We start from the raw sequence: 27,250 nt of genomic DNA on the forward strand, positions 1-27,250 counted from the left end.
ATGCATTTCATGGTTTCACATCTTTTATCGAATATTTTAGTAAGCTATAATTTATCAAAAGTATTGTGTGTAATCTCTTTGTTTATAATTCATTTTTCATGAAGCCCTTTGTTTTGGGTTAATAATTGGTTGTAATTTAGTTATATAATTTTTGTTGAGGATATAAACATGAATTTAATTATAACTCACAATTTTTGTTATATGATTCTCAAATATATATTTTCATGTTTTTGTTGTGATCAACGATAATTAGTGTTAATTTGTGTTTTATTTCTCTTCCTCATGTTGTGTTGAATAATTTATGTAATATGTAGTCTACACGTATATAATGTATTTGCTATTGTCATTTTCCTTTTATTTTGTTGTTACAAATATCATAATTCAAGCTTTATAGGCTTGATCTTAAATGAAGCTAGCTTTTATAATATGTAAGTTTGTTACTTGACATAAGCAATATTTTCTTAAACTCTTATCATATAATTAGAATGATGTCCGGTGTATATAAGACTTTGAGAGTATAAATTGCAATGAACAATGATAATTGATAACACTAGTATATGCAACACTTTTTATGACAAGTAAAAATGACTTTTTATGTCAATTTTAGACCCATCACATATTTTAACAATATAGAAAGTTTTGACTTTTTATGTTGGTTATAAAAATAATTAATATAAAAAATATTTGCTTTCTATGTCGATTATAAACATAACTAACATAAAAAAGTCTAATTTGTTAGGTTAACAAATGTTTCTCTGTTGTGCTATTTCTTTTTCATTGCATCTTTTTGTATTTTGTCAGTGCGTCGCTCTTTCCTTTTCGTTGTTACATTTATTCACATTTTGTCATCACACTCTTTCTCTTTTGTTGCACCTTTTCATGTTTCACATTCATACTCTTTCTCTATCATTGCATTTCTTCACAATTTCCTCTTTCTCTCTTGTTCTCGCATCTTATTTTGCAGTCACCTTATTTTGTGTTTTAACACTACCATGTTTATTTTGAAATCACCACATTATTAATATTTAAACAATAACAACATAAAACACAAAAAAAGAAAGTAAAAGAAGAAAATAATTTACCTAAATGTGGAAGAAGGAAGACGGCGAAGAAAAGAAGACAAAACCAAAAACAAGAGTTTGAAACGCAAACTACGTTTTCAATTTGAAATTTTAAAGAATTTTTTATGTCAGATGCTATTTCAATTGTCATAAAAAGTTTTATTTATGTTGAATGTCATTACACCTTTATATAATAGGTGTAATGACACTCAACATAGAATTGACTTTCTATAATGGGTAAAACAACACTTGGTGTAAAAAGTTGTCATATTTACAACTTTGTACCATGTCAATTTTTATGTCGTATGGATTACACCCGACATAAAATCTCTGTCATAAAATGTTTTTTTTTTTTTTGCACTAGTTTAACCTTAAAACCAATATGTTATTTTGGTGAGCTTTGCATTGTTATGATAGGTTATAGTATAGAAATTAGTTTTTTTATTTATGCACATACTATTTTACTTAATCAATACTATCTATATAGAATAATATACCTAGTCTAACCTTGCTTTTTGTTCGATACTTTCATAAATTTGATGGTGCAAAAAAGAGGTTAGGCCTATTTAAGCAAAACTTTTTACAAAATTAATTACTTTCATCTTTTATGGCAGAAAGAGTTATGCATTAATGTGGGTTAAACTAAACCTGTTTTTTAAGGAAGTGCTTCACAAAGAATTCGATCTACCATGGTTGATCGCACGTTCCCCACTCGTCTCCATATCTTTGCCACACCTCCCATTTAGATTTCCAAATGTCATTTTTCTGTTTATTCTACGTCTTACTTCCAATTTTGGATTTTCTTTGCCTCCCCAAAAATACTTTTATACTTTCGTGATTTTTATATGGTAATATCAACCACTCTGATTCTTTGTTTGAGTCTAAGGTCTTACGTCATCTTTTGAGTGATTTCTTATTTGTAATTCATTTCGATGCCCATTTGATTAATTTTAGGTCTCGATTTTGTGTTTGAGAATGACATTGATGAATTGCAAAACATTTTACTCATTTTTAAGTTTGAAGTTTGAACTACTTGTTAGTGGTTTTCTATTATTTGTTTGTATGAATTTCTTTACGAACTTTGAGGAGTAGAAGTTTATATTTGTATATTGTATAGTAAACAATATTTCTTTTGTTTTTTGTTATTTATTTATTTTTTTTATTTATTCCAAATATAAGGTATTTGGTTTGATGATGTTTGAAATTTGAAAATGTTAGATCTTTATATACGGTAGGGTGTTGCTTTGTGATTCTATTAGATTTAGTTTAATATAGTATAGAGTTGCCCCTCTGCATGGGAGTGATGGTTGAACAATATTTTTTAACTAATTAAAATTCTATGTGGACTTATTTAGTATTGTAATATGAATAAGAGTTCTACAAGAATTTGGACAAGTGTTAGCTTTCTTTCATTGGTTTGGAGGATTGATGATTCTTTGCGATGGAGGTGCTTGCGACTACCATTGAGGAGAAGAAGGTCTACAAAATGTGTTGAGAGAGAAGATTTAACATTCACTACTCACTAGACATGTTTTTTTTTTTTTTTTTAAATTTTAAAAAATAAAATTTTAATAGTGATAATTTTACACTTGCACTATGTATAATTCAAAATCGCAAAAAAATAAACAAACAAACAACGTTAATTTAATTGGATGGAAATAGTAACATTGTATTGTTGAGTGTCCTTTTTTGTAGTTTTGCACTCAATTTTTGGCAATCTTTATATATAATTGTAGATAATATATATGTATTTCACCCCTTTAATTTATAGAATTAAGTCATACTATAAGAGTAGAGGAGTAGTAGCAATCTTAATGAATTTTCTCATTTTGTGCAGGATCTTTTGGCTAGGCAGAGATCCACAGCCATAGCTGTGGATCTGGAGCTTGAGCTGTGGAAGTCTGGGAAAGATTTAGAGGTCCAGAGACTTGCAGCTATAGCTGTGGTTCTGCAGCTATAGCTGTGGAAATCTGGAGTGCACATTTTTGGTTCCAGAGACTTGAAGCTACAGCTGCAGGGTCCAAGGCTTGAGCGTTGAGGCTTGGGAAATCAAGAGAAGCCACAGAGACTCACAGCCATGGCTGTGGTTCCACAGTTACAGCTCAGGAAGTTGCTTAATAATGAAGGAGTCTCCACAGCCATGGCTGCAAAGCTAAAGGAGTGGTGATTCCTCAGCCGCTGGTTCCAATTAGGAGGAAGATAGATCATTTGTTTGTCAATGCTCGTTGCTATAATCAACGAGAGTTTCCTCGGGCTTCTCGCAGATCACGCCCACCACCAGCTCCCTCACCTCTAGCTCCACCAACTGGATCCTTTGATTTATCTGACATACAGGCTTGTATGATGCAACAATTTCAGCGCATGGAGGAGCAGCACCAGTTGGAAATGGCTCATCTCCGCCATGTCCAACTTCAACAAGCTGCCAATCATCGAGGGCAGGTGGCTTTGCATTCTTATTTTTACCACTACACTCAGAATCAGGCCAGTACCGGTGAAAGCTTATATCCTTGGCCTACACCGGAGCAATTTCAAGATGTTATTCTGTGGCCTGGGGACAGTCCTGTCTTTTCAGGAGGAGGTGGTGAGCAGCATGAGCAGCCACATCTAGGTGAACAGGGACAGCGGACTGATGCTGAAATTGAACAAGAAGGAAATGATGGAGCAGAGGATAGTGAAGAAGGATTTGGAGATGAAGGGTCGTTGTCACCCACATTCTGAGCTCATTTTTGAGGAAGCAGAGTTTATTTTACATTCATGCAATTTTAAATTTCTGTCAATTTAAATTCCAGTTATTTAAATTTCTGTTAATTGTTTAAACTGTGGTGGTTTGTTTGTTTTGGGATTAGATGTTTAAACTTTTGGTATTTTGGTTGAATAGCATATTGGTGCAATTGTTAATGTGAAAAAAAAAAAAAACAAATCAGATTAAATCAAAAGAAATAAACAAGCACTTGGATAAATAGTTTTAAAAGAGAGGGGGGTCTCTTAAAATTTAGGCAGCAAATTTTGAGGAAAAAGGGTATGTAATTAGAGGAAGATTTTGGGCTGAGAGATTTGGTTGGAGTTGAATATTAAGAGTGAACAAGGTGGAATGTTTGGGTCATTTTCATTTTACTCTCTTAAGTTTAAACCTTGTAATCTGAAAAACCACGTCCCCTTGTTAACCAAACCTCAGTAGAACCCTAAAAAAAGTCCTTGTGATCTTTAATTTTCTCTCAAAGAGCAGTAATGAAGAGATGATATCAATGCTTATGTTCATAGAAATGATGAGTGGAATTGAGAGAAACACTTACCCTGGAGAGTCATTCTTATGAGAGCTTGTTCAATTGTTGGTTTGTAATGTTTGTGTTATGATTGAGCTTGCAATCTTTTTGGTTAAGCATGATTGATATGTGGGCACCTCAGTGAGTTGAAAATGGTTTGTGATAGTGAATTGATTGAATGCTTGCCTTATTGTTGATCCAGAAGAAATCTCATGATGGGAAATATCTTTTTGGTTTTGATTGGTATCTTGTTGGGGACCAACAAGAGATTAAGTTGGGGTAGTTGTTGAGTGTCCTTTTTTTGTAGTTTTGCACTCAATTTTTGGCAATCTTTATATATAATTGTAGATAATATATATGTATTTCACCCCTTTAATTTATAGAATTAAGTCATACTATAAGAGTAGAGGAGTAGTAGCAATCTTAATGAATTTTCTCATTTTGTGCAGGATCTTTTGGCTAGGCAGAGATCCACAGCCATAGCTGTGGATCTGGAGCTTGAGCTGTGGAAGTCTGGGAAGGATTTAGAGGTCCAGAGACTTGCAGCTATAGCTGTGGTTCTGCAGCTATAGCTGTGGAAATTTGGAGTGCTCATTTTTGGTTCCAGAGACTTGAAGCTACAGCTGCAGGGTCCAAGGCTTGAGCGTTGAGGCTTGGGAAATCAAGAGAAGCCACAGAGACTCACAGCCATGGCTGTGGTTCCACAGCTACAGCTCAGGAAGTTGCTTAATAATGAAGGAGTCTCCACAGCCATGACTGCAAAGCTACAGCTGCAGCGCCAGAAGTTACTTCACCTTGAAGGATTCTCCACAGCCATAGCTGTGGTTCTACAGCTGCAGCGGTGGAGTTAAAAATTTCACTTTTTGCCCAGTTTTAGAGCTGATATAAAAGGGAAAAAGGAGGAGAACCGAAGAGGAATACGGATCACGAATTTAACAGAGAAAAACAGGGGAAAAGCTTGTGAAGAAGGAAGAACGAAGGAAGAACAGAGACTTGGAAGCTGGATCCTTTGGGAACGAAGATCAACTCCATTTCTTCATCCTTTGCTTTGTAATTTCTTCTTTTCACTCTTTGATTCTGTAATGGCCATGGGTGGCTAAACTTCTTAAGGATTGGTTAGATGTAACTACTAACTCCTCTTCTTCTTAAATATATGCATTTTGATCTCATTATTTGTGTAATGATTCTTCGCTTAACGCTTATATCGGCTTGATCAACCGTTGTATGATTTTTGGCTTTTGAATCCAGTTGGAAAACGCTTTCGAAAACCCGAACTGAATCTTGCACCTAATCACCTCTTGTTCTAGGAATAGACTTGATTTGGTTAGTCACATTGTTCAAGTTATTGTTCTTAATGCGAAGTGTTAGACTCAAAACATTGAGGAATCATGTTTTGAGCTTAATGACTTTAGGATTCAACCTTGAGGAATCTTGTTGGATTATTTAATGAACGTGGAAATAATGAAATTAGAATTGCATTTATGCTAAGAAGATCTATGAGTTAGCAAGTGCATCTGAGCCAATCCTTGTTTCTTAATCATTGTCTTTACTACATTTGCCTTATTGTGTTGTTTGAATCTGTTTTCACTCAATTGAATTTTTAAACTCATTCTCTTTTAAATCATTTGAGCGAGAGTTACTAAACACGCAAATCCCTGAGGACGATCTTTAAATACTACTTCGAAACTTGGTTCACTTGCCAAGTGATAGGTTTGCGAAAATCTTCATCAAGTTTCTAAAATTTAGGAACCAAATTGAAGTGTTTAGTGGACCAAATTGAATTTAATAAATAAATTAAGGGACTAGATAAGTAATTAAGCCATTAAAAAATAATATAATAGAAAACTTTGGTTAGTGACTAATGAAGGAATTAAAGGGTGATTAAAAATTAGATTTAGCTCAATTTAACACTCAAATCTTAACTTAGGTCCACTATATAACCCAACATAGAACCCTCACCTCCTTTTCATTCTTGTGTCTCCAACCTTTAGGGGAAGGAGAAAAAGGGTTTACAAAAAAAAAAGAAAAACTCTTCACTTGGTCTTCTTTGCTGGTGAGTTCTCCTACACCTATCCTCTTTTTTTCTTTTTCATTTCAATCTTCTAATCCCTTTTCACCTTCTTCATTTTCCATTTTCCATAAAAACACTTTGAAGTTTAGGAGAGATTATTAATTCTTAATACCCACCCTTCAAACTCTTGCTTAAAGAGGAAAGGAGAGAGGTTAGACTCATTTTTTGGATTTACTTTATTGTATGAAGGGATCCCTTATTCACTTGTCACATTTTGTTTGTGTTTTTGAGTTTGTATAGGTGTTGTTTGGAAAATATGACTATTGTCCAACACTATTTACAAGGACCAAGTCTTTATCTTAATATTTCAAAATGATGTATATATAATACATGAAAATGGTACTAGGACGATATATCTTACATTGATACTTATTTGTATATGAAAATGATTCAAAATAGAGTTGAAAAAGTCGTAAAATATTTTTCCTATCATTTTGACCTTTTTTTCCATTTTAATTTATCTTCTTTATTTTCTTTACTTTTAATTTTTTATGTTTTTAATTTTTTTTATTATACTCAATTTTTATATATCCTATTACTTATTGGCTTTCATATATAATTAATACCTTCCATAGCTAATCTTACATTATTTGTATGTTTTCCCTTAGATGTTGGATTATTGACTAAAAGATCCGATTTTATGATTGTTGAAGTAGAGGGTAGAGTGGAAACTCGTATGTGCATTAAGCTAACATAACCTATGTATGCTGTCATGTTAAAAATATATCCTAAATTTGTTGGTTTTAAACTTATATTCTAATGGCTATAAATATATATTTTTTAATCTTTGTAGAATCCAAATGTCCGGTTCCTACACTGATAATCTAATTGGTTATGATGAACAATATCATGATCTTTCTATTACAGCACTCAAATTTGCAAGAAAAATTCAATTTCATGGTTTTCAATTTAGACTTCAATCATGTAAATCGGATTATCCCCTTTTTCCTTTATCAATCACTTTTTACGAATAAGTTGTTCTTCAAAGTGCACTAACATAACTATTATTTTGATTAATTATAAGACTATCTTCAGTAGAGTTGCTTATAAGCAACCCCACTTGCTACATCAGCTTCACTTTTTCTTTTTTTCTTAAGAACTGACACTTAAAATTTACAAAAATTACTTATATAAGCACCGATTCTTAAGAAAAAGGAAAAAAGTTAAGCTAATGTGGCAAGTGAAGTTGTTTATAAACAACCCCATCAGAGATGATCTAAGTTGCTACACTTCCCAAATTACAATACTTACCTGAATTATAGAACAAGTATATACTTTTAATCACCACATACAATCAATTCTCAATACATTAAAATAATAAGCCATCTACATAATAATATGTCATTCATATTTATTTTTCATCTATCAACATAAAGAAATTTGGCTATGAAGAAGGGAGTAAGATCGGACATGCTTTGCCAAGCTTTATCATCCCTCACAAAAAGGTTAAAAATTTAAATTACTCTATATTAATAAAACAATTGTCAATTTTTAAACTTAAAAAATATATAAATTCAATTCATAGGACAATGAATCTTCATTTGGATCAACGTCAAAGAATGTTGCTTGATTCATTTAGATGAAAATTACTGAATCTATTTAGGTACTAATTATTATGTCTTTTATGTAATTTTATTGTATCCTATAACAAACTGCTAATGTATTCCATCGTACTATATTCCTATTTTTCCATTCTGTGATCTTATGTCCAGACTTTAAACACGTAAATCAAATTATTATTTTTTTATTTCTCTCCATTTCCGATTTATTAATTTTTTTTTAAAAAAAATTAATTTTTTTAATTTTTTTTAATTTTTTTAAAATTTTTATAAATGAGGTTTGACTTTTGCATAATATAACTACAATTTTGTTCTATTCCAAGGTGTAGCAATTCCCTGAGTTAAAGAACATCTGTATACTTTTAATCATCACATACAATAAACTCTCAATATTAAAATAATAAGTGATCTACATAATAATATGCCATTCATATTTACTTTCTGTATCAGCTTAAATAAATTCGGCTATGAAGAAGGGACTTATAAGATCGGATATTCTCCATTGCTAAGTTTTATCATCCCTCACCAAAGGATAAATATTTATGTTACTTTATATTAATAAAACAATTACAAATTAATTTTTAAACTTAATTAAAATTTAAATTCAATTATTAGGACAATGAATCTTCATTCAGATCAACATCGACCAAACAATCCTACTCGAATCATTTATATGAAAATTATTAAATCTATTTATGTATTTATCAAATTTTGTATATACTACTCCAATTCTTCATCACTCTTCATCACTAATCTAACTTTAATGGTTAACTGTATTAATTCCTATTTTGTTGCATATCTTTTAAATCCTGCTATATATATAATAATACATGTCAAATTAACTTTCACTACTGTTATTTGTCGCTATGTTTTATGTTATTTAATTTTCAATTACAATTTTTTTTTGTTATCATATAACAAATGCGCAAAACCAGTCAAATAATCCATGCGAACGCGCGGCACAATACTAGTTATATAATAATAATTTTGTAAACTTTAATTAAAATATTTATAACTATATTATATTTATAATATTCATTTTTCTATATACAAAATAAAATGTATGCAGCGACGTGCAATATAAGGTTACACACTAATTTACTATATATTGAAGGTTTTATATCTGAAGATCGAAAAGAAAATTTATTCAGTAAAATAATGGAAAACTCATATGAATTTAAAGTCTATGCACTAATTGTATAACGTTAATTAATTATAAATCATGTCATTGATAACTTTTAAGTTAGTTAATGTAAAAGTCACTTAGATTTTTTATGACAATATCTAGTTAGTTGACAAGGTAAAAACTTATTACATTGCATTAGTTTATATACTATTTTTTATTTTTGATTGTTGAAAACTTAAATTATTGGTATAAACTTCTGAGGTGTGCAACAACACTGCTCTAAAATATTTATTACATTTCTCATACAAGTCTCTAAATACAACAAACACGTTTCAGATAGGATTGATGAAACAAAACTACCCAAGAATTATTCAAGAGCCAAAAAAGAAGAGAAAAGTTTATTTCATATAGAGCCATTAAAACACAATAATTGAAATAATTAAAAGACATTTTAATAAACGAATCACAAACAATTAACATGCTAATTAAAATACAACGCTAATATAGTTAAAACATTTTAATCTTTGAATTTATAATTTAAATTGAGAAACCATAACGCTAAAACAAGGGTTTTTAGACAAACGTTGAAAACGAGGCCCATTATTACACGCACATGGTGCAACAGGCCAGCATGGCCTCAGATAGGACCGAGGAAACAAAAATTGATGACTACCTAGGAATTTGAGAGCCAAAAATGAAGAGAGAAGTCGAGTAATTTTTATGTAAAAATGCACAAAGTATTGAAGTAGTACACAATTCTTATGTTTAAATTTGGTGATTTAATTGTATTTTCATTGAATTAAAAAATAGAAGAATCCATACTGATGAATTACATAATAAAGTCCAATAAAATACACTAATTAAAATAATTAAAAGACATTAAATTAAATAAGATGAAAGGAATACAACTAACACGGTAATTAAAACACAACAGTATTGTAATTAAAACATTTTAATCTTCGAAATGATTGAAAAAACTGGCAATAATAAAACAAGGTTTTTAAGACAAATCTTGAATGTATATAATCTATAATAGATGATTTATATACTAATTATTTGTTTTATAAATATAATTATATCACTCTGATAAATGCAAGTTCATAGATAAACAGTGGTTCATGTAATGCCATAATAATAGTTAAGTGTCTTCATACACAACTCTACTTTTTAATTATTTTTTCTAACAACATAGATTGTTATCAGATCATACAATCATCAATATATAAGTATCCATAGTAAATTTATATTGAAAAAGAGAATTTAACGTCTTGGTCTAATGAGCATTAATCGAAAGAGTAGTAATAATGCATTTAGCCACCCGCTAATTCGATATATATAGGTAGTCATAGGCTATAGCGAATGATAATTTATTGATCACCTGCATCGACAAAAGCCACAAAACATGAAGAGGGAAAAAGAAGTTAGAAGTAAAATGTAGTAAGATTATTATTAAAATGTAGTAAGATTATTATTATTATTATTATTATTATTATTATTCAAATAAAGCTTCTATATGATTATGAGGTAATAAAGTATACGTACTACAAATTTCAAAGTTTCAAAATCAAGTATATTGTGGACAAATATGCAACGTAATCTCAATTATGATTGACAAGTTAATTAAAAGCTGGCGATGTTAAATGTTCAAAAAACTATTTTTTTAGCTAAAAAGTTGTTAGTTTAATTTATCGAATTATAAGTATTTGATTATATAAAAGGATATATATAATTTTATTTTTAGATAATCATCCTTTAAGTTTCTTTTTTAAACTCTTAATATCTTTGTATAAAAATAACATAGATTAAAATAAACTAATATACAATTATAATATAAATACTGTAATGTTGAAGCAGTACATAAGGAGTTTTATTATTGTCCTAATTAATTTAAAAATGATAAAAATATGTAAAGTTATACTCAACGCTATTTCAAGCAACATTTGGAAAAAAAAAATGTCATGAATAGTTAATAAAATAAGTTTATTTACCACTAGTTTAATGAAACAAAAATTATAAGTTAATTAGTCAAATAAATAAATTATGAATTAGAAAAAATGACTTGTACCGTAGATTTTAGGTCATTTTATAAATGTTTTAACTTTGTTGGGGAAGGGTATAGCAGAGGGGGACCATACAGTTTTTGGCTTTACATGCATTTTCTATTTAATAAACCTGTATATGCCTTTTGAACAATTCTGTTTGGTATATAAAAGCAGGTCAATGATATATATAAATATACAATGAAATGAAGATATCAAAAGTAATAAAAATCATGGAAAAAAGAAATAAAGTTTTTGGAAAGATGAATCTGTATAGATCCTTTGGAAATGAAGAAAGTGAAAGTAGAAGACATGCACTTACCCAAGATGAAGAATCTTCTTATCTGACTGAGGGTAGACAGATCCACCTTCCATCATGTTTGGATTGAAGAAGTTACGCGAAGCCAATGCCTGAATGGCATTCAGCTCTGGTCCAGAAACCATGTTTACTTGCTGAAGCCTTTCAACGTCAGTTATCTAAGAATCAAGTTTTGACAGTGAGATCATGAAAATAAATATACTATTGTCAAACAATATATACGTAAAATAATTTATAAAACATCAATTTTTTTTCTCCATCTTTCTCATACAATTTGTTGTATAAGAATCATTTCCAAACAATTTCAACAGTTTAAATAAGACATCAAAGAAAAGTAAAAAGATAAAAAAAAAACGAGATTTATAAGGGCAAAAGCAAATTCTCTGTAAGCAAGAAGCTAGTAATATTTATTTCTAAAGGCAGAAGGGTCTATTTTCATCAAATTTTTTAGCAAAAAAAGTACTAGTATAAACTATTCCTTTAGTCATATAAATCATGTATCTTTTACTTCATTTTTTCTTTATTTCTTTCTTAGTCGCAATATTATATATTACCTATATATTATATTCTTCATTAATTAATTTCTCTTTTTTCTTCTTTTATTTTCTATTCTCACAAGATACACACCTATAGGCTGTATACGAATCATGCATTTACAGAATTCAATTTAGTATGTTGTAGATGAACTTTTGGATATGTATTAATATATAATGTAATTTTAATAAATATGTTACTTTTCCAATTACTTTTCTATTGAAGAAATTTTGGTTTGCCAAAAATTTTGTGCAATTATATTTTTGTTTGTATAATTATATATACTATATATAACTGTAAACGACAATTTAAGATATTAAACAAAACATTAGAGTTGTTGATTCATACTTACCAAAAGAAAGAACATAATTGTTCCAAAAATAGTTCCAAATTGAAAATATAATATATATATATATATATATATATTATTTAATTTTAAACGAAATTGCTAAAAGTAATTAATAGCTAGATAAATGGTTTTACCCTATTTAGGACGAATATTTTACCTTAACCTAGGTAATTGACCAGGGAAAGAAAAGGAAATTGTATCTTCTTACCTTAGTCCGAAGGCAAAGGTTTTCATTTTCCAGCTCAATCTCCTAATGCAATAATGCATGCTATCAGTTACCAATAAATTTTGGCTGAAGAGAGATCACAATACTCCTTTCCCTCCCCCTCCAAGAAAAAAAAAAAAAAGAGATGGAAAATAAAGGTTGAAGAATTAATATTAGTTCATGAATTACCCTTTTCTGGAAGTATTCAATTTCTGCCAGTAGCATCTCATGCTGTTGTAAAGGAAAAAAGGAACACGAACATTATTAGTAAATAGAGGTCCAAAAGATTCAATCATGTTATAATATAATCAATGCAAAAAAAGGAAGTTGTGAAAAAGGTGAGTTTATGTGTGTGTAATTTATTTTTCTCTATACGTAGTATGTTATAAAACTCGTTATTGGACAATTAATACAGAATTGAAAGGAACAAAAATCAATCAATTTTCTAGTAGAAAAATCTCAATTTAAAGGTAGAAGTATCTTAAAGAAATGCCAATGTATGTCACGTTTGAGCACTGCAAATTAATTAATTAGTGTATGATCAATTACATGCTATCAGTCCTTAATTTCATCTTACTTTCTTAGATCTGATTCTAGTGATTCCTCTTTCAAGTCTATTCTCCAACTGCTTAAGTTCCTTCACAGTCAGTGTGCTTAAGGCATCACCCATCAGGTGCCTACAAAAGTCATAAGAGGGAAATAAATTCACAATCTCTGTACATTGTTTACTTAGAAGCTTCAAGAGAAATAATTAATGTGATAGAAAAAAAATCACCTGTTAGAATTTTGCAGCATCTGTATTTGCTGTCGCAGCTTTGCAGATTCTTGTTGATAATACTGTTTTTCAAAGTTTACAAAGACACAGAAGGACAAGCATGATAGTTAGGCAATAGATTAACGTAAAATTGAACCAATTCAAACTATTTCATATCGATCAGATGAACAGTGCATGCGATTACCTGAGCATTAATTTCGGTGGTAGTGCTCGTACTTGAATGATCTGAACTTGCCTTTTTGTACCTCTCAATAGTTGATCTTATGCTGTAATCATAAAGACCCAAAAGTCAAAAAGAATGAACCATTATTTATTTATTATTTTCTTTTATTAAGGTGAATGGATCATTATGGTTACACGGAGAAGTTCATTTGCATATAAACATTATTCAGTATTCACGTTGTTATTCATACTTTCACTTCAATATTGTACAAATTTTACAACACCTTTTCTAATAATAAAATAAGATAAGCATATCTCCCACTCCCAGAACATAATCTCTATCGTTTTCCAAACCAATAGTTACAATGAAACTGGCGTGCAAGAGTCTTATACCTCCATTTGTAAAGTTAAAAAATGCTTGTTATTAAAATTTATCAACTAATAGTATCGCAAAGTTATTAAAATATTTAATAGTGGGTAACATTGTATCACAAGTAATTAATAATTTATTGATATACTTGAATAATATATATATATATATATATATATATATATATATATATATATATAGGGAGCGTATCAAGTGAGAAGTTTTTATTGTGAGAAGTTGGAAATATAACCCTTAGATTAATCAAGTGAGAGAAAATTAATCTAAGGGTTATATTTTCACCTTCTCACAATAAAAACTTCTCACTTGATACGCTCCCTATATATATATATATATATATATATATATATATATATATATATATATATATATATATATATATAGTGTCATAACACAATTAAAATACTAAATAATGGTTTACTTTGTTTTAAGAGTGATTAATTATATCACATGATTATTGATTATCATCAGTGGCTAATAACCACTTATATAAATATTTGACTAATAGTGTAATGATGTTATAAAAATATTTAACAGTGATTAATTTTGTTGATTAATAATAACATAAAATTATTAATTATCACTAGTGGTTCCCTGCATGTGTAAATATGATTAACTTTGTCTTATAACTGATTAAAAGTTAAGAAAAAATTAGCACAATTATATATAATTATTAATTATTAATATATACCTTTAATAATATTGTGATGTTACTTAAATGTTTAATAATAATTAAATTTTTTTCACAAGTGTTTAATAACATCATGAAATTATTGACCGTTAGACGTGATTAACTATATACATAAATATAATTAATTTTACTTCACAAATGGTTCAAAAGAAATGAATATAATTGTATAAATTATAGATATATGGTTAACAGTTTCTTATGGTTATTAAAATACATAGTAATAGTTAAATTTGTCTTGCAAATGATTAATAGTGTAATTATATTATTGAAAAGTCTAATATAATTAACTATTTGCGATACATACAAAATTAATTATATTTGTAGACAGTCATCTTTGATGGGTAGTCACCGGGTGTATAAAATTAACTTATATTAAATTTTGTTCAAGGGAAAATTCTTTTTCAACTTGACTAAGATCTGAAGTTGGTATAATTGAAACTCGTAGGTGTAACTACACTTAAAAAGTTACATGCTAATAAAACATGTCAAAATACGAAATTGAAAATTAATACATACATAAATACATAAAGAAAAGAAGAGAAAAATAATAAGAAAGTACAAAAACTGCTCTAATTTTTATACAGGAGAAACTTACACCAATTACTTTAGACGAACTATGACACAATTTTGTAAAGATCCCAAATATGCAGCAAGTCACATCTTTCTTGTTTAAAAATAATCTCATTTAGCTAAATTTAAATAGATCATAGTTAAACTTCATATATACTGAAGCATAAAATCGTCTAGATTTTCTTTTATTCTCTCTCTTCAGTTTTTCTTTTATATATATATGCATGCGTCATCATGTCCACCTTAGCAATCATATATTAGTCTCAAGCAAAGATGCTCAAGTGTTAAAAGTTATAATAAGTCCCAAGAGCCAGTCAAAGTAAGATGAGGTTGAGTAGCATGATTATGTCCACAGCAGTGATGTTTATTAATTTTTTGGCTAATAGGGGAGTTAATTTTGATAATTCTCATATTAGTCTGATAAATCTGTATACAGATTTAGTCATTATGCTATGCTAATGTGTCAGCGATATATATCGGCATTTTTCAAGGGTCATGCGAAGTACTGACTATATTAAAGGATAACTACTATGATAAGCTATGATGGTCCTGATGACCTTAAAGAACTCATGTCAAGGTCGGATGCAATATTGCAGAGTACCTTTTGATGAAATATTTGTTTTGCTGATAAAAAAAATTAATTTCATCACAAATCTTAACTTAGAATATGTTGTCATAACAAAAATTTTAAACAAGAAAAATATGATGTTGCAGCAAAAAAGTATAAGTGTAATTTTAAGAACCATCACTAATGATATGCTTCAAACTATATTTCATAATAAGTTATAAACCCTAACTCTAATAGCAAAAACTTGGTGATGTGACCATATGAATAGAGTTGATGGTTGCAACTTGCAACAACGTGTGTCTCGTCACTGACTCATTCTCATGATCTCATGGGGAAGAAGTGAAGCAATATCAAGTTATCAACTGCGGATTTCGTGTTGGTGGAGCAGAAAACAACAAGCATTAGCAGCTGCGTTTTGGACACAACCTCTATAATGTAAGTGGAACGGTCACATTCCACTTAGTGTTTTTCTCTTTTTCTTTTCTAATTTCATTGGTTCCTTTTTTGCTACATTTTCGATTAATTCATACACATAATTCTCGTTTATTGTATATATTAACTGTGGTATTTGAAAGAATTATTATGATTAAAAAACATTTATGTTAAAAATGTTGACTTGGAAGAGTTGGACTCTCGAGGTTTAAATTTATAAAATTCTTTGTCCAACATGTATCTTATAGGTTATTAGAAGTTTTTTAATCTCATCCCAAGTCACATTTTATAAGACGGGTAAAATTGTCCATTATATCTATATGTATATGTGAAGATTTCTCACCATTTACCAATGAAACTTCCAGCTATACTTGTTCAATAGCTTTTTTTATTTTTATTTTTACTTGAATATATAAAATAATATCTATATCTTCTAATTTGAAGACATCACATAATATGTCTTATTATTCATGTTAGAATTAATATATCTTGTAAGAAATGGAGTACTGCTATTAATCTAAAATATGCTATATTGTAAACTAAATGAATATATTTTGGGCTAAAACTTGAACAATGTACAATATTACTTAATTTTAAAATTTATGAATCCAACTCAATTTCGCTACCACATTTTTTTTTTTTTATAAGTAAAGATGGATTAATTATAGTACTAAGAGTACTCTAACCCTTATACAAAGTCCATAAACTATTTCTCTGCCAAAATAGTTTGATTTTAATTAGAAACATAGTTAGGCTAAAGCAACATTTTACATCTCGTAAGGGGACAAATGACAAAACCATAACGAAATTATAGATAATCTAAAGGAATTAAGCACATAATCTTGCATGTAATTCTTTCAGGATCTTAAATATATGTAGTAGTGATTGTAATATATGGCTATTAAGTTCATGAAATCTTTCAACAGAATCAATGACTGAAAGCATAAACTATATACAAATATTGTCCATCTAACCCTTATACTTTGAAGCTGTCAATTGATATGCAAAGAAACTTCTAGAGAGGATAAAGGTATAATCATCTGCACATGAAACTCCTTTTTTCTTTTCTTCCGTTTGGATTTTGGAACTCAACCTGATGAGAGACTGGGACTAAAGGACAAAGACTGGGAAAAAAAAGAAGATAAAAGTGTTTCCTTTACACTGAAGAAGGCAAAGAAAATTGAGGAAACAAATTGGATTCAGAGATATTTGAATGAGAAATGAGATGGACCAGAAGTGATTTATTGACCGAAACTTTTTGCGTTGATTTTCTCTCTCTCTCTATATATGCACAGATTCTCATACATATGTCTTATTATCACTTAAAAGGAAAGAAATAGAAGAACCATTGTTAAGCAGAGGTCGGCTTGGTTCCCTTTGGGTGCAATGCAACTTATTGGATCTGACTCACTATACAAACTCAGTGTCTCTTACAATTTTGTTGGTCAGCTCAAATTTTGTGTTTATAGGCATGACCATGATCATGTTCATGATCAACATTGTTGTGGGTAGTAAAGTTATAAGAGTTAATTATCTATACATTGTCAATAAAATTTTTTTACACTGAGAACCAATTATATTTTTTAATTGTGTCATGTCATTATAAACACATTTACTTTTAATAGTGACATGACACAAATAAAATATATAATTAATTATCAGTGTAAAAAAAATTTATAATAACAATATATAAGTGATTAACTCAAGTTATAATTAGTTTAAAAATCAAATAATTAATATTTATCAACCACGTCAAAAACAAAAAGTTGTTCCTACAAAGTGATTTGACATTTATATTATTTTATCAATAATTGAAATTCAATTCCATCTTAAACATTAAATTGTAATTATGAGAGAGAATTATACCTTTTAATTATATATATAAAAAAACTAGTACATACCGAAACCTATAAAGTTGAAAAAGTTACGCTCCATATTAATTAATTAATATGATGAAACATAAATTGGTAGTCTAGAATAGTAATAGTCTTTTGAAATATGTGATATAGAATTAAATTTTGAGAGACACCGTACCCTGTGTATAAGTTTTAAACAATGTTATTGGGAATCCTACAAACATTGGTGTTTCGCCATTTTGATGCAAAGGGAAAAGGTATAAGCGTTCAGAGAGAAGGAAACCCTAACTAAGGGTACAACTGAAACTGAAATGATCACTCTCTGTCACTTCAACATGAACAGAGAAGGGTGAGTAGCCGAAAGTGGAAGCAGAAAAGACAAGTTTTTATAATAGAAAACACGGTAACTGCACTGATGCTATGCATTCTCGTTACAAGCTCTGAGTTTTTGGTTACAAGAGGGACTGAAGTTGCAGGTCAACCTTGTCATTAAGTCATGACTACACATGAATATCATCCATCGCCTATTTTTATTATTTCTTTTCTTCTTTATTTATATTTCAAACATTTATAGAACCACGTTTGTAGTTTAGTCTGATAAAATTCAGAAATCATTTTAGAATGTTCTTTTTTCTTTTTCTCTTTTAATTGGTAGAACAAAATGTTCTTAATAAGATTTTGATCCTAATTTAACTTTCTTCTAGCATGAAATAAATTCAATTAAATACATATTATGCGTTAGAGTCTTAGTATGATGAAGTTGAATTATTGAATTATCCATATGTTTCCATAGTAATATTTTGTACTAATAAAAAAAATCATAAGCCTAGTATTTGGGAGTAAAACTGGATGATTTGTAAGAGTTCCATTTTTCTTACTACGAACCGAACGTAGTATTTGCTTTTTTATTTTTTTTATTTTAATAAACCGTATAATGACCCTCCAATTTATATAAGTTATAGAGTTCTTCTCATAACAAAATATTGCTTAATTCATATTATAAAAATAATAATAACAGGCAAGACCTTACTTTAATAAAGACGCACTTCTAGTAATTAATATTAAAATATTTATTAATCTCTCTTCACTTTTATTTTGGTTTTGTTTTACATGATCTCAACAACGAAAGTAGAAGGTAACGCATATACCAGTAATATCAACCAAGTCTGCATGTAAAATAAAATAAAATAAAATAAAATAAAAAAGAATTTTTAACCGAAAGTAATTATTTTATTGGTTACCGAATAAACAGGTCCAGGAAAACAGAACTAAAGTTTAGAATTGAAGAAGTGTTGCCTCAAAATGAACATGTATGCAAGTGGAATAAGGTTACAAATTTAGAAGCTTCCAATTATAACACTAAAGGATATAAGCTAAGCTTAAGTTCTTGGAATTTAGTAATGAGTGCTTTTAATGCATTAACTAAGAAATTAAAATAGAAAATAAAAATAAAAGATTTTAATATTTAAAACTGAAAAATATTTAATACACTTTCTTTTTAAAGTAATTAAGAATATAAATTTCATTTAAACCTTAACCACTAGTTAGAATAAACCCTAAATTCCTTTGCAAGCTAAATTGCTTCCGACTTGATGATGGAAAACTAATTTATTTATTTTTTTCCTATTTCCGTAAAATGTGATATAGGGGTGTACTAGTTCACTGTCACACATTTTAATTTCGTAGATCTACGCAGACTGACAACAATTAATGGCAACTTATTGTACTAATGTAATAATTAATTAACCATTTTAATTATAACAGATGACGAGTTTCTGCAGTTCCAATTATTAGTTAGCTAAAAAAAATGATTGTGAAATTAAAGAACAGATTACTGCAGTCATGCAAAGTGTATATACATATTTCAACGACACAGGCACACGCTACAAAATTTCTGATGGAACATTTGCCTTTTTATACTGGGGGAACGTGAATCAAAAAGAGGTTATATATATGTATATATTTGGTTGATTCTTAAAACATTTTTGACACAAAAATGAAGAGAATAATAGAAATGAATGATGAAAAGGATGTAATTAAGTACTCACTTGTTATTTGAATACTCATAGAGTCTGCCACGGCTTGAGAAGACAATGAGAGCCACTTCTGCATCACACAGCACTGATAACTCATAAGCTTTTTTTAGAAGTCCATTTCTTCTCTTGCAGAAGGTCACTTGGCGATTTGTTGTGTTCTCAATCCTTTTAATTTCAATCTTTCCCCTCCCCATTTTTGAGTTCTTCTCTTCAAAATAAATTAACAAAAAATAATAATAAGAGAGAATAGAAAAAAATCACAACAAACATATATTATAATCAAAGAGGGTCAACAAAACTAGATCTAATCGGATCGAGCTTAGATCTTACTTGGATGAAAGTTTAAAGGAATTGAACTATAACTTCATGAACAATATATGATATATGAGAAGTTGAGTGCATATATATACTTGATATACAGCCATGTGGCTAAATAGGGTAAAGGCACATATTCTTTTAGTTTCAGATGAAAATCAAGAGCAAGATCTACGAAAATAATGATCAAGATTTGGAGATGGTGCAGTTGTAGCCCCTTTTATGAAAGCACAGGATATGTTACAATACTCTTTTTGATCACTCTTTTTGTTTTTGTTTGTATGTATGTATGTGTCAGTGCTTTTGAACATCCTTCCTCTCTTTCTTTGCCCATATATTAAAATTGTAAAAATCTCTTGGGGCAGAAACCCCTTGTGGAATGTGAAGTGTGTTTTCTCAACTCAAGAAAGACCCTTTTATTTTAACACAAAAATATGCAAGTTCAAGCACAAGAATGATCAGACACAGATCAACCCTTTATAAAATTCAATTTTTTTCTTTTTTTTGGAGAAAATCTTGGAAATTCAAGGAAACAAGAAATCTGGTAAAAATAAGAGAGAACTTGCAAACACTTTTGAATGAAAAACAAGTTGATGAACAAAAAAAATGAGAAAGATCTTGAAGCAAGGAAACAAAATAAAAAAGAAATTATGGGAAAATGAGCTTATTATGAGATTTTGCTTTCATGAGATGAAGGGCTATATGAAGAACAGAAGAATATTAAAAAAATAAAAAAAAATAAAAAAAAATAAAAATAGATAAAACCACAGACCTGGCTAACTCTCTCTCACTCCGGCTAGTTCAGCTTTCGGAAAAATTTCTAATCCCAAAGAAATCAAAGTTCACTATAGACTTTGTTCCACTTCCATCCCCTCCTATTTATAGCCCTTTCTTTCTTTGTGTATCTTTGAAATGAATGCATGAGAAAGAGAGAGAAGAAGGAAAAAGGACCAGCTAAGCTGGAATGGTTTTTTGCCCAAATCAAATGCTAGACATCGATGTTTTAGCTAAACAATGCATCTTTCCAGGTGCAAATTAGCACCATAAACAGAAACTTTTGTTTTGCTTTTACATTTTCAATTTTCCTACCTCTCTGTATGCAATGACGTAGTAAAAATGAGTTGCATCTCCTCAGAATTGGCCATACTAAACAAGATTATGATTTATTTTTCTTCTTCTTTTAATTATTTATAACTCTGAAGAAACCCTCAAGTTTAGGGGGTGATTAAGTAAAATCCCTTAATATAGAGATTTTAATTAGGATTTTTTTTACATGAAAATATTTGGAATCGCATTCAAAATAAAACATGTGTGTCAAATTTATAATATTTATGGATATATAAATTATATTATAATTAAAATTTACCATAAATAAATATTTTTGAATTTCTAAATTAGATTTTAGATTTATGATAATAATTTATATTATTATACAAAATAATTTTATATTAAAATACAATTTACATATGAAGATGAAAATTAATATGTATTGAAAGAGATTTCTCATCACTAAAAACTTTCATTAAAGACTATTTTTGCATACGAAACTATTGTTTAATAATCCCTAATGGTTTTTTTTCTTAAAATAATTATTATTTACTTATCTATATATATATATATATATATATATATATAAGGATAACTTGACTGTAAAATTTTCATATATATTATTAATACTATATTATGCTTGAAAACAAAGTACATAAGGAAATACCAATTAAATAGTTAATTGTGTAATAGTTTTAAGTTAATCTATATATTTCATGTGAACTTTAAATGAAATTATTAGATTATTATAATTTAAAATTTAATACTTGTAGAGTTTTCTATCTCCATATAAAAGAGATAGTTCAAGATTTTTAAGAGATAAACTTTTTACTAATTATTATAAAGATAATCTATACAATAAAAAATAAAAATAATAAAAAGTTTTTTTAATTGTATTTATTTTATATTTTGATATAGAATAAGAAAAAAATAAGTTATGAATAATTTTGCATCGTTATCCATTTATAAACTATAAAATTGTCTAGTGGTGGGCCAAGACAGTATAACCCAGTTACCTTATGTATCAGAAGTTTTGAAGATTTTCACTGTAACAATATTAAAAGTCGACTTAAATGTATTTTTAAGTTTTCGGAGGGTAAATATCTTTTTGACCCTTCAAATTAAAAATTTGTATTTTTAATTTTTCTAATTTCTAAACAATATATTATTTTTTTTTGATTTAAAATTTATATTTTTAATATTTAAAAATATAAAAAATATATATATTATTTTATTTTTTCAATTTATAACTATTAATTGTGATATTAGTAATTAAAATAATATTTTTTAAAATTATAAAAATTAAAAAGTAAATTTTAAATTAAAAACTTTTAATATTTTAGAGACTAAAAATTCAAGTTTTAAATTCAAAATAACAAATAAATATATTCTCTAAACTTTATATCCTAAACCAAAATAATTATACTCCAAATTAAAGAAAAGTTTCATTGATAACAAAAGTTTTATCTCTCATTGATATTGGTCTATATTGGTTAAGCTCCAAAAAAAATAAAAAATAACAGTTTATAATATAATAATATTTTATTTATTTATTTTTATAATTGATGAGTACTCTCATTGATGCATAGACTTTTGTAGGTAATTTTTTTTTCTTCATGAAACTAATTCATATTAAAAATAGAATGATATATTTAATTGTGGCTCCGTGTACTAAAATGCGATTCCTGGGAGGTAATTAATATAACAGTGTTTGAATGTCGAACTGTGTATAGTCATTAAGTTCTACAAAGAATTCCGCTAAGAGGAGTTTAAGTTTGTACAACTAATGCAGAGAATCTATCATTTTCAGTCTAATAAATTGTGCAGGTGCCAAACATTCGTACCATTCATATAAGAGGGTTATTGTTTAGCTTGAAATTTGAATGGACAAACCTCAAGGACTCCCTCCTACAAATTCTACAAATTAATAACGGAATGCATAGATCAAATGATTCAGGACTATTTTAATTTAATTAATAACATTTAATTTGAGTTCTAAAATTATCTTATATATTCAAACAAAACTATCTCACAAATAGTCTGAAAAAAAAATCCAACAAGATTCATAAATTATTATACTACTAATATTTTACTATATGTAATACACATTAAATATTTATTATATATAACTATTTTTTTTAAAAAAAATATGTTTGAATATATCTATTAAATTTGAATTAAAAAGATATTTTTAAATATATAAATTATATTTTAGATTTATGATAAATAATTTATATTATAGTACAAAGTTATTTTATTTATTGATAATTTATTTTAAAAATATTAAAATTTAATTTATAAATAATTATGACTAGTAAAACCAAATTAGATATGAAGTTAAAAAATATTTAAAAATTTACTCGTAGAAAAAATAACTCCTTAAAATACTCTCGTACAAAATAGTCATTCATGTTTTATATATAAAAGTTGATATTATAGTATAAGATTATTTTTATTTATTGATAATTTATTTTAAAAATATTAAATTTTAATTTATAAATAATTATGATAAATAAAATTATATTAGATAAGAAGTTTAAGAAATTCCTAAAACCCATATCTTTAAAAAAAATTCTTAAAAACATTTTCGCATAAGATAATTTTTCATGTTAAATATATAACACAAGATAGTTATTTTTATTTAATATCTAGAATCAAATTCTAAGTATTTAATTACTATTTTGTAGATATTAGTAGTCATATAATTAATTTTTAATATAAAAATAAGTAAATTATATATAATATAAGAATTGACCATATTATATCTTTTTTTTTAAAGATAAAAAGATTATGAAAATAGTTACGTTGAGAATCAAATTAGGTTTCCATGTTTTTTACTATCTCAATCTATCTCTCACCATTAAACTAACCCTAATGATCAAATTGATTGTTTCCAAGATTTGGCTGAGATTATATAATAAAGAACATAAAAACAACTTAACCCTTTTTTTTAAATATACATCCATTGATTAATAATATACTTCCTTCACTTTTTTCCCTCTCAAATACCCTTTAATTTTGATTTTTTTGAAAAATACTTTTTAGAAGTATAATTTTATTCTTTTGAATAGCATTTTTTTAGAAATATTTTAGAAAATATATTTTTAGAAAGTACTTTCAAAGAGTAAAAACATACTTTTAAAAATTAGTTTTTGAAAGAGTAAAAAATGTTTTTGAAAAGTATTTTTGGGAGCCATATAAGTTTTTATTTTAAAATTTACTATTTTAAAAGTTATTTTCTTGAAGAATAAAAGAGGTATATTGGATTAAAATTTTATAATATTTTTTTAACATAAAAAAGTCTTGTCAATTTTGAAAGACTTTGTAAGAATTTAATGACTTTCAAGATTTTTTCTTAAAAGACTTTGTAGAAACGTAATGATATGTTTTTTTTAAAGACTTTTTAATCAAGATTTTGTAATATAGATTGTAATGGATTTGTATTTTAAGAATTTATATATAAGAGTTGAAAGGATTTTATTAGATTTTAAAAGATAATATAAATTTTTTTAAAAATGTTAAGAGCTAGTTATCAGGACAAATATCCTACCATTTATTCTCTCATTATTATGATGTAATTTCCTGTTTTACATTGTAATCTTTTTCTTTAAATCATATTGATTGCCTCACACAAATTGTGGTGAGATTTATCACATCTTACATGGTATCAGGTTACGGTTCCAAACCCTAGCCTCCAAACCCTTGTGTCGTCATCTGCCACCACAGTCGTGCATTCTCCCCCAACCGTGCGATCGTCCAATTCTGTTTGCGGTCGTCTCTCATGGCTGACGATATCACTCCTCCGTCTCTGCCGTTTGCTACCTTGGTTCACATGATCACCATTCAGCTTAACTCTGAGAATTTTCTTCTCTGGCGTAAACAGGTTACTTCTCTTCTTCAAAATCAGAATTTGTTTCACATTGTTGATGGTTCTATTGAACCACCGTCGCAAATCCTTGATTCTATTCCAAATCCTCGATTCGCTCAATGGCAAGCTCAAGATCGAAATGTCACCAGTCTCCTACTTTCTTCCTTGACCGAGGAGGCCCTCTCTGAGACACTTAGTGCTGACACTGCTCGGGATATTTGGAATGCTCTGCATACTGCCTATGCTTCACGCAGCAAGGCTCGTGAACTGCGCCTCCGTGACGAGCTTCAACTCATGCGTCGTGGTTCCATCTCTGTGACAGAATATGGAAAGAAATTTCGCACTATTTGTGATCAGTTAGCTGCTATTGGTGCTCCTATTGCTAATGATGACAAAGTACACTGGTTCCTTCGTGGTCTTGGTCCCTCCTATGCAAATTTTTCCACGGGTCAGCTTGATCAGGTACCTTTGCCTCGATTTACTGATATTCTTTGTAAGGTCGAAAGCCATGCTATTTTTCAGGCATCTCTTGAGGAACCAACGCCCTCTCAGCCAGCTGCCTTCTATGCGAACAATCAACCTCGCTCATCTGGCAATTAGTCGTCTCGCAGTGGTAACCGTGGACATTCCAATGATGGTTCTAATGGTGGTAACCGTGGCAATTCTAATGGTGGTTCTCGTCAACGTCGCAACAACTCTGGTCGTTGCAACTCTTATGTCCCTCGATGTCAGATTTGTCGTGAACAGGGTCATTATGCTAACAAATGTCCTATTCGCTGGGACCGGTCTTCTGAGTCTGGTAATTTGGCTCAGGCATTTGCTGCCAGTTGCTCGGTGGACACCTCAAACCAGTCAGATTGGTATATGGACACTGGTGCCACATCTCACATGACACCTTCTTCGTCTCAGTTGACTGATTCCCAAAATTATAATGGTACTGATCGTGTTTTTGTGGGTAATGGGACCTCTTTAAATATTACTCATGTTGGTTCTCGTTCTTTATCACATACTGTTCCTTTGTCAGATGTTTTGGTTGTGCCTAATCTAACTAAAAATTTTGTATCTGTTAGCAAACTGACTCGTGATAATCATGGTAAAGCTATTTTTGTGGATGACTCCTTTGTTATTCATAATCGAAAGACAGGCAGAGTTCTGGCAAGGGGACGATGTGATCAAGGACTCTATGTGATGGATCAAGGACCACAAGCGTTGCTTACTACTAGTTCTTCACTGCCTCGTGCCTCTTTTGAACTTTGGCACTCTCGTTTGGGACATGTTAATTTTGATGTTATTAATAAGTTAAATAAGCAAGGTTATTTAAATGTTTCGTCTATTTTGCCTAAGCCAATCTGTTGCACTACTTGTCAGATGGCTAAGAGTAAACATTTGGTTTTTTATGACAATAATAAAAGGGCTTCTGCCGTTCTTGATCTTATTCATTGTGATTTATGGGGACCCTCTCCAGTTGCTTTTGTTGCTGGATATTCTTATTTTGTTATTTTTGTGGATGATTTCTCTCGCTTTACCTGGTTTTATCCATTACGACATAAATAATATTTTTATGATGTGCTTGTTCGGTTCAAAGTCTTTGTGGAAAACCAATTTTCTTGATTTATTAAAGTTTTCCAAAGTGACAATGGCACCGAGTTCACGAATAACAAAGTACAGGATTTATTTGCTTCTTCTGGTGTGCTTCATCGGTTCTCATGCCCGCATACTCAAGCACAGAATGGTCGGGTTGAACGGAAACATAAACATGTTCTTGAGATTGGTCTTGCAATGTTGTATCAGTCACATGTTCCTACTCGTTATTGGGTTGATGCTTTTAGTTCTACGGTATATATTATTAATCGTGTTCCCTCTCAAGTGCTATCCGGCCAGATTCCATTCACACTTCTATTTCAAGTTGCGCCTACATATGCTAATTTTCATCCTTTTGGTTGTCGTGTGTTTCCATGCTTGCGCCCATACATGAAAAATAAATTTAGTCCTCGGAGTTCTCCTTGCATATTTTTG

At 29.0% G+C, this 27,250-nt stretch overlaps 1 protein-coding gene across 6 annotated transcripts; it reads right to left on the bottom strand.

Annotated features, from left to right (window-relative positions):
- Positions 1 to 10,181: 10,181 nt before the first annotated feature.
- On the bottom strand, positions 10,182 to 21,230 carry STK (K-box region and MADS-box transcription factor family protein). Of its 6 annotated transcripts, none has more exons than XM_020384725.3 (9): positions 21,092 to 21,230; positions 20,017 to 20,207; positions 13,486 to 13,567; positions 13,302 to 13,363; positions 13,104 to 13,203; positions 12,716 to 12,757; positions 12,530 to 12,571; positions 11,442 to 11,596; positions 10,182 to 10,458 (listed from the first exon to the last, which is right to left on the bottom strand). In XM_020384725.3, the coding sequence occupies exons 2-9, from the start codon at positions 20,196 to 20,198 to the stop codon at positions 10,455 to 10,457; spliced, it is 669 nt and encodes a 222-aa protein (XP_020240314.1). In that variant the 5' UTR covers positions 20,199 to 20,207; positions 21,092 to 21,230; the 3' UTR covers positions 10,182 to 10,454. The 6 variants fall into 6 exon arrangements, with proteins under 6 accessions (XP_020240314.1, XP_020240315.1, XP_020240318.1 ...); XM_020384726.2 differs by having other exon boundaries at positions 20,017 to 20,212; positions 21,092 to 21,224; XM_020384729.2 differs by lacking the exon at positions 21,092 to 21,230 and adding an exon at positions 20,415 to 20,957 and having other exon boundaries at positions 20,017 to 20,212.
- Positions 21,231 to 27,250: the final 6,020 nt, after the last annotated feature.

This window comes from Cajanus cajan, chromosome 10 (assembly GCF_000230855.2).
Source record: "Cajanus cajan strain Asha chromosome 10, NIPB_CcT2T_4, whole genome shotgun sequence".
NCBI classification, from domain to species: domain Eukaryota; kingdom Viridiplantae; phylum Streptophyta; class Magnoliopsida; order Fabales; family Fabaceae; genus Cajanus; species Cajanus cajan.